We start from the raw sequence: 8,250 nt of genomic DNA on the forward strand, positions 1-8,250 counted from the left end.
TGAGAAGTTAGTCTACATGTTACTCTGCTACATTTGTCATGGGATTCACATGGCTTTGTGTTAGTGTTGGTGGTGGTATTCACAAGAATCTGTGACATTGGTTATGGTCACATTCATATAACACTGCAGAATTGGCTGTGTTATTCACATAATTCTGCAAAGTTGTTGTTGGAGGTATTCACGTGACTCTGCAATGATCAAGGTGATAGTATTCATCTAACTCTTCAATGTTGGTCATGTTATTGGTTATTCTGTGAAGTGGGTGCAGGTGGTCTTCACATAACTCTGCTGTGGTGGCCATGATATTCACATAACTGCGATGGTGTGGTGCTGATGATATTCAGTTGATGTTGGATGTTGATTATGGTATTTATACAACCTGTGGTGTTGGTTGTGGTAGTCACATAACTCAGTGGTTGGGTTGGTGGTAGTCTTCCCATAACCTCATCATTGGCTGTCTATTCCTAAAGCTCTGTGACTTTGGTCACGGTATCCACATAGCCCTGTCATGGTGGGGGTGTTTGAATACACATAATCAGCAACTGTGGTAGGTGTGTTCATGTGATTTTATGATGTTGTTGCTGATGTTATTTCCATGGCTCTGTGGTTGGCCAGGTGTTCACATTTCACATACTACCATGGTGGGGGCAGAGGTGGTGTATGACGAGGCAACCCAAGATGGCTATTCTCTTGTTCTCTGCGCATTCCCTGCTTGACCAGTACTTGCTTCACTTACACCCTACTCACATGACTGACCTTCTTACACACTTGCCCTCAGCCCCAGCTAGTGATCATTCTAATCTTTAGATCAGGGCATCTCCACTGTGATAGCTTATCAAAGGGGCGGTGAGGGATGTGCTCCTCTGCTGGTTTCCCTGGTAACTGATTGCCAACCTGATGTGAATTCCCCCTATAATTGGTAACCTCCCTCTCCCCTGGGAGTGAAGACTACTGCCATGTCCTGCCTGCCCTCTGCTGCACGCGGTGGGTTGTCACTCTAGGACCTTGCTTCAAACCTGTAAGATCCCCCTCTCCTTTAAATTGCTGATGTCTCTGTCACTGACTTCGAGCTCTTTCTTGGGTCTTGAGGCTGGGCAAGTGCAGGGCTTGCAGGCCTGTAGGATGCAGCCCAACAGGTGGTATTCAAATAACTATGTGGCAAAAGTCGTGTATTCACATGACCCTGCAACACTGGTGGAAGTTGTGTTCACAGACGCTGTGAAATTCATCACAGTATTCCTATAACCCTAAGACGTTATTTTGTTATGGTGTTGGCATAACTGTGCAACATTTGTGTTGCTACTCACATATCTTGTGTTGGTGGTGATGGTGTAATTCAGATAACACCAGGACTTGGTCATGGAATTTACATAGCTCTATGACAATGGTAGTATTGGCATTAACATATCACTGTGAGGTAGTGATATTCCCATAACTGAGAAAGCGTTTACAGAATTCACATTATGCTGTGGTGGCGTTGGTGGTATTCACATATCTCTGCAATGTTATAAAGTGGTCTTCAATAACTCTGTGACAGCGGGCATAGTAATCAGATGATCTGCAGTGGCCATGTCATATTCACACATCTGCAATGGTGGTTATGGGGTTTCCCTAAGCCTGTGTCCATGCATGTGGAACTTGCATAACCCTGCAATGGTGGTGGTGTTGGTAGTCATATATTTCTGAGAGATACTGACACAACTTTGCCACTTTGGTGGAAGTAATTACTTCACTTTGTAATGTTGCTGGTGGTGGTATTCACCTATCTCTGGGATGTTGTTGTGATGCTCACATAACTGTGACAGTGTTGGGTGTGGCAATCCTATAACTCGGCAAAGTGTATTGTGGTCTCCACATATCTTAGTGACAGCGGTCGTCATATAACTCTGCTGTGATGGTGATGGCATCCACACAACTCTATAATAGCAGTGGTGGCAGTCACATAACCATGCACTGTTGCTCATTGTTTTCATGTGACTTGTGACATGGTTGCAGTATTTACATAATTCTGCAATGTTGGTCATGGTATTCATGTAACTTTGTGATGATGTTGCATAAGTCTTCGACTTTGCTGGTGGTGGTAGTCATATAACCCTGCAATGTTAGTCTTCGTATTCACATGATTCTGTGATGTTGTCATTTTAATCACATGACTCTGCAATGTTAGTGGTCGTCTAATTCGTATGTCTCTGTGACCATTCATGGTACCCACATAACTGATGGAGGTGATAGTATTTAAAAAACTCTGTGACTGTGCAGTGGTTAGAGTAATAGTCACATTTCAGAGAAGTTTAAAGTTTTGTTTAAAGTTATATAAGAAAATATGACAGAGCCAGGCTCAAATTCAGGCTTTCTGAATAATTCAAATGCAGTCTTTTCTGTACTATACCATGAGATCTCTTCCTGCTAAGTCTAAATTTAAAGGCATTGGTGTAAAACATCTGTACAGTCAAACTCCCCAAGGGCTTTGGAACACAAATATTCTATCTTTTCCACTCTAGTGGTTGTCTATAGCTTTAGTTGTGGCCATATATTCACATATACACATACATTTTCACGTGTAAAACTGATAAAAAATTTAGCTACAAATTTAGATGTGCAAGTTGAAATTCTGAAAATTTATGTTAAATAATGCAGAAGAGGTCTTTCTAGTAAACCAAAATAAAGCACCTTTGGGGGTAATCTATAGTTTATTCATATAACCCAAAATACATTTATTAAATAATGAAGTTTAATGTTGGCCAAAATGTTGGTATTATAGTGTTTTCATTCTTTCTTTAAACTTATAAACCTCTAGAAGCTTTGTAAAGGACTAGAAATGTGATGCTGGAATGTTGGGGTTTGGGTGGTGGTTACATGACAGGTACATGTTTAACCAGTCACTGAATTATACATTTAAGATTTCTGGGGACTTCCCTGGAAGTCCAGTGGTTAAGACTTCGCCTTCCAATGCAGGGGGTGCGGGTTCAGTCCCTGGTTGGGGAGCTAAGATCCCACATGCCTCATGGCCAAAGAACCAAAACATAAAACAAATTCAATAAGGACTTTAAAAAAGGTCCACATCAAAAAAAACTTGAAAAAAACAAATTTCTGCATTTTACAGCATGCTAGTTATACCTTGACAAAAGTTTTTGAAAATGTATTTCTAAAGAAAGTGAAAATACTAATGGGTTTCAGAAAAGTTAAGCATAGTGTCAAATGTCAGCACTCAGGGTATTTGCTGATGGGTGTGAGTTATTACTTTTATTACTTTTATAGAAACAGAACAAAGTGTCACCATGAATAAAAAGTTAAAATGTGGCTAAGAAATATGTATGCCTCCCAAAATGCCCTTGTTGTAGTTAGGAATTGTCTCTTTATGTCAGTTCTCAGTGCTCATGATTTACATTTTCTCCCCTTGCAGTACTTGGGGTGCATTGAAGTTCTTCGCTCAATGAGGTCACTTGACTTCAGTACAAGGACACAAATTACCAGGTAAGCCCTCTTGAAAATGGACTCCTGTGATTTTACTTTGGAAAGGAATGCTTTCTGAGATTAACAACTAGAAATTTCCAGAGGGGAAGTCTGCCCCTTGAGTGCTGGCGACTGGTGACAGGGAGTCAGGACCCACTGTTTCAATTCTCTCTAGTGTTCATCCATGTTTGTGACACGTGTGTCTTAATACAAGCCCCCTGATGGACACTCTCCACTTCTAAGCTCTTTTTATAATTAAGCTGCAGACAAATGGAGTGTTTATGTTTGTTTCTTTAATAAATGAAACTCTAAGACCAGATTGATATTTTAAAATCAACTGAACTGTGTTATTTCTTTTTAAAAAGAAAATCAAGATGTCAGAGAGAATTTCCAACAGTATACACAGAGAGTAAAATGTGTAGAATTGGAAGTAGAAATCTTAATGGGAGTAGTAATTTAGAAAGCTGAACAATTCTTTTAAGGTGTCAGTGGTTTTGAACAGGTGTATATATTCTCCAACATCAACTAGATTTTAAACTTCTTGAGGGTCAGTTCTGTTTTTGACCATTGTTTTAAAAAAATTCACAGCCTAGTAGAGCGTGTACCTTTAGAAAAATGCCAATTTCAAGTCATCTTGAAGAAGAGAACCAGAAAGCTAGGACTGGGTCTGTGAAATAGCTACATTTCTGAGGGCGATGAGCTTATATTGCTTTGGCAGTCATGGAATTGTTTAATCTAAATAGTGATCTCAGAAAATGCCTCATTTTTATTTCATTCAAATCTCTCTATTGGATATCTTTGGATTAGCAAGCCAAAAAGTAAAGATTGAGCTTTAGAAAGCAGTTATTTGTAGTAATTAGCTACTCAGTAATGTACATTGCCTCAATTCTATGCTTTAAGCACAACAATGAAACCTCTTCTTGCTCATTGAAGAAATTCGTGTTCAAAGGGTTGATGTTCCCCTTCTCTCTAAAGCAACTCAAGACACACATATTGGGAGCACACAGACAGTAGTAATCTACACCAAGGGAATAATCCATCTCTACATATTTGTACAAAATGGTTTATGGAATTTGCCAAGGCAAAAGAATGGTATTTTGAAGTGAGAGCATTTAAAAGAAAAGTTTGAATGTTTAATCAACGATTCATTCATCCCAGCCATGAAAAATGCACGTGCCGTGCGGGGTGGGCAGAGTGCTTGGCCACGGGCCTGGGGATACTGGAACCTGTGACACTGGTCACCTTCTCGTGGGTGGTGGCAGTTGTTGTTTTTTTTTTTTACTTACAAAAAATTGAAGTATATTTGATTTACAATGTTGTGTATGGTGCTTTTTTTTTTTAAAGAGAATTGTCGACCATTTCTACTGAATTCACTTTATAGATATTAGAACTTCTGAGATGATTTTATGTCATTTTAATTCTTCTGATGTATTTATTGAGTGTTTATTGTCGCTGTGCACATGCAGCATGCTGGCCAACTTGGGCCGTCCTGCTTTGTAAGACCTCCTGGTTTTGGGGGAGAAAGATGCACATGCAAATGACTGAGGGGCCTGCTCCTCAGGAGTGGAGATGTGTGGGGACCAGTGAGCACGCCCAGTGTGCCCTTGGATGAAGGTCTCAGCACTATTTGAGAACACCTATAGTAGTGGTAGAAGAAAGCCGTGGAACAGATATCCAATCCCATTCCATTTAGATTTCATCAAAGGTACAGCAATGTAATGGGCCAAGTGGAGTGCCATTCTTTGACTCAGAAAACTTGGTGTTGCATTCTGGTTATACCATAATTGCTTTGGGTTTATTAGACTTTTAAGAAAAAATCAATTTATTTATCTTAACTGAAGTATAGTTGATTTACAATTTTGTGTTAATTTCTGCTGTACAGCAAAGTGATTCAGTTATACATATATATACATTCTTTTGGGTTTATTAGATTTTTGAAAACTATGTTTGCTTTTCTTTATGATGCTTTCTATTGTTTGCCTCATTTTTATCATGTGACATGTTTCTTATTTTAGTTAATAGCCAGAGACCACTTGTAGGAAACAATTTGACAAGTCAGCATCAGAAAGAAGCCTTTGAACCCAGGACAGGAATGCCCAATGATGTCCTGTAGACGTGGCATATTTTAAAGTCTACGTGGTAGCTGAGTGTTAAACACCCTATGATTAAACTCTACCACCGAGGTTTACTTTATATACTAAAGTCATTCTTGAAAGGTTGTAGGGAACTCTAATGTAATTGTTATATTAGGCCCTAGTAAAACCTGTTTCCAAAGCTTCTTAGCCATGCCTTTCATAAAAATACATATATATATATATCTTTTATAAGGAAACAACCAATCCCTACTCAGCTGTTCCACTATTTCAAGGTTTGGATGTGTCTTTTAGAGGTTCTGACAGCCAAACCAGGTGTCCTTTTTTTGGGGTCAGTTTAGTTTTATGCTGTTCCTGAGTCGGAGTTCAGATTGATTGTGGTACTTGCAATCACACCAGCATTGGATTACTGATCTCTTACTAATAGGTCACTTTAAAAACTACCCGGGAGCTGCCATGGATGGTGACGGTTAATGGTCTTGCCCTCCTAGCGCTCTGGGCAGAGGTGCTTGGTGACTCGTTCACAGTAATCAGTGCCCGCCGTATGGAGGAGACGGCCTGTATGTGGAGCCCAGCTCTGCTAATTTCTACCCCAATCGTTGTTGTGGAAATAGAACAATTTCTATATCTGATGCCCACAGGAGAGGTCCTGGCGAAAGGGCAGCCTTGTTTAAGTGTTTGCTCTGTCCTGTTGCCTGAGCTTGTATTCAACACGTACTGGGACACAAGACCCCAGTGTCCAAAGAAGTGAGTGTTGGCAAGCATGGGGGCATTTGAGGGCATATAGATTGTGGCCTCGACAGCCACTGCTTCCCCGGGTCAGCCTGCTGGTGGGGTACATGGAGGAGTTGAGAGACTCGGTATTTGTGAAAGTCTGCCCAGGGGACAGATGCACACCAGAAGAGGAAATAGCTTCTGGAGAAGAGCTAGCTTCCCAACGTGCCCCTGGTCACACATCCGGCATGGCCTCGCAGAGAGCGAATCCCTTGAGCTCCTTCCCCGCAATGTGCCCTCTGTCCGGGAAGACTTCCTACTCCCTTATGACGAGGCACTATTAAGGCCATACAGGAATCCCGCTGCCAAAGGTGGGCCACTCCAGAGCCTGTGGCAACTGCCCTCTGCTCCCTGCCCCACCACCAGGAGCACCTCACAGTCCTTGAAACCCACAAGGGACTGTTCTCCAAGCATGGATTTCACACCGTGCTGCGCAGCCCCTGAGGGCCTCGGGGGAGGGTCTCAGCTTGGTGTCACCCTGGGGAAGGTGGGGGTCCCAAGCAGGGAGGACCCAGCTCCCCAGTCAGAGGTCAGTCAGAGACCTCGGCTTTCATCTGAGTTCAGCCACTGGGTCTCCACACGAGGTGGCTGTGGCACAACGCTGACGGCCACTGCTCCAGCGACTGGCCACTCTGCCCACGGGAACCACACCTGCGCTTCCCTGAGAAGTCCACTCCTGCGACTTCTCTCACCTTGCCTTGGGGGAGGGGTTGAACTGAGTTACTGTACTTCCTGTCGGAGCGAGATGTGCCTCATCAGATGGGGCCCACTCTGGGGAGATGGTGCTCTCGGTCTGACACTTGGAGAGCAGCCTGTTGGGCCGTCCTGCAGGGCGACAGGAAGCTCCCACATGCTGTGGTCACGGGACTAGCATGGCCTTACTTTCTTTCCCCCATCCCATCTGCTAATCTTTATTTGATTTATCGTGTTAAATTTTATCTATTATTGGAAATCACCTTAAGCCGTTTTTAGGGCATGGAAGGCTATAAATATATACGCAGTTAAAACCGGAGCACTCAGCAAGGTGGTCCTTCTCCAACAGTAAGTGTGAACATCTGACGTGTATTTTTGGTTCTAAACGACCCCAGCTGACCTCCTGCACCGCTTGGACTCTTCCGATAACTGCTGAGTTTGCTTTCTACTCAGGCCCACGTAGACACGTGGGCTCAGTGTACATGGTTTTGCTACACTTCCTGGGTGAGCTCCTGTTAATAAAATGTTGTCCAGGGCCCAAGACAAACCTGCTTTTCCAAATTGTAGAGAGTAAACAGTTGGATCTAGTTAACGGTTTTCGTTTCCCTCATTTTAAAGTTGTCATATTTTCGATGGGCCCTGAAGATACTGGTTTGGCCCAGACCTTGGCCAGCACTGCCCGTGGATGTGACCACCTCCTAGCATTCTGCTTCGCATCCACACGCTGGAGGGTTCTGCTTTGGAATTGGGGCTTTTCAAAAATTCCCCAGGAACATGCATAAAATCCTTCTGGTTTGAAACCAAACTCAAAATTTGTAAAAGGAGAGCATTCTTCTTTGGGGAAAGTATTTCCTTCTGTTCTTATTCAACCTATTGATGGGGTCTCCGGAGACTTTTATCGCGGATGCTAGCACATGTGTTGAAGTTGAGAGTCACCTGGCCACGACCTTCTCATGTTACCACAGCCCAAGGAGGCAGAGTGAAATGGACACCGAATCAGCCGTGAGCTGGTGAGTGGGACTGAACGCTGTGACATTGGGGTCTTCTCCGTCTGACGTTTCATGCGGGGACTTTGGTTAGAAGGTAGATGTGTGACCACGTGGAATTGGTCTGACAGTACTGGGCACTGTGATAGCTGCAGGGCTGTGAGTTTGAACAAAATAGCCGGCACGGCCTGGAGGCGGGAGGGAGAAGGGAGCCCGGAGACGAGATGTTCAGAATCACGGGTGCCCTTGCT

At 43.1% G+C, this 8,250-nt stretch overlaps 1 protein-coding gene across 1 annotated transcript in view; it reads left to right on the forward strand.

Moving 5' to 3' along the window:
- The window catches only part of SHC3 (SHC adaptor protein 3), a 160,383-nt gene that overhangs the window by 46,497 nt on the left and 105,636 nt on the right, over positions 1-8,250 (forward strand). The window contains 1 exon segment of the mRNA XM_082471281.1: positions 3,404-3,474. Coding sequence (XP_082327407.1) covers positions 3,404-3,474 — 71 coding nt within the window.

This window comes from Balaenoptera physalus (assembly GCF_965194825.1).
Source record: "Balaenoptera physalus genome assembly, chromosome: 7".
NCBI lineage: Eukaryota > Metazoa > Chordata > Mammalia > Artiodactyla > Balaenopteridae > Balaenoptera > Balaenoptera physalus.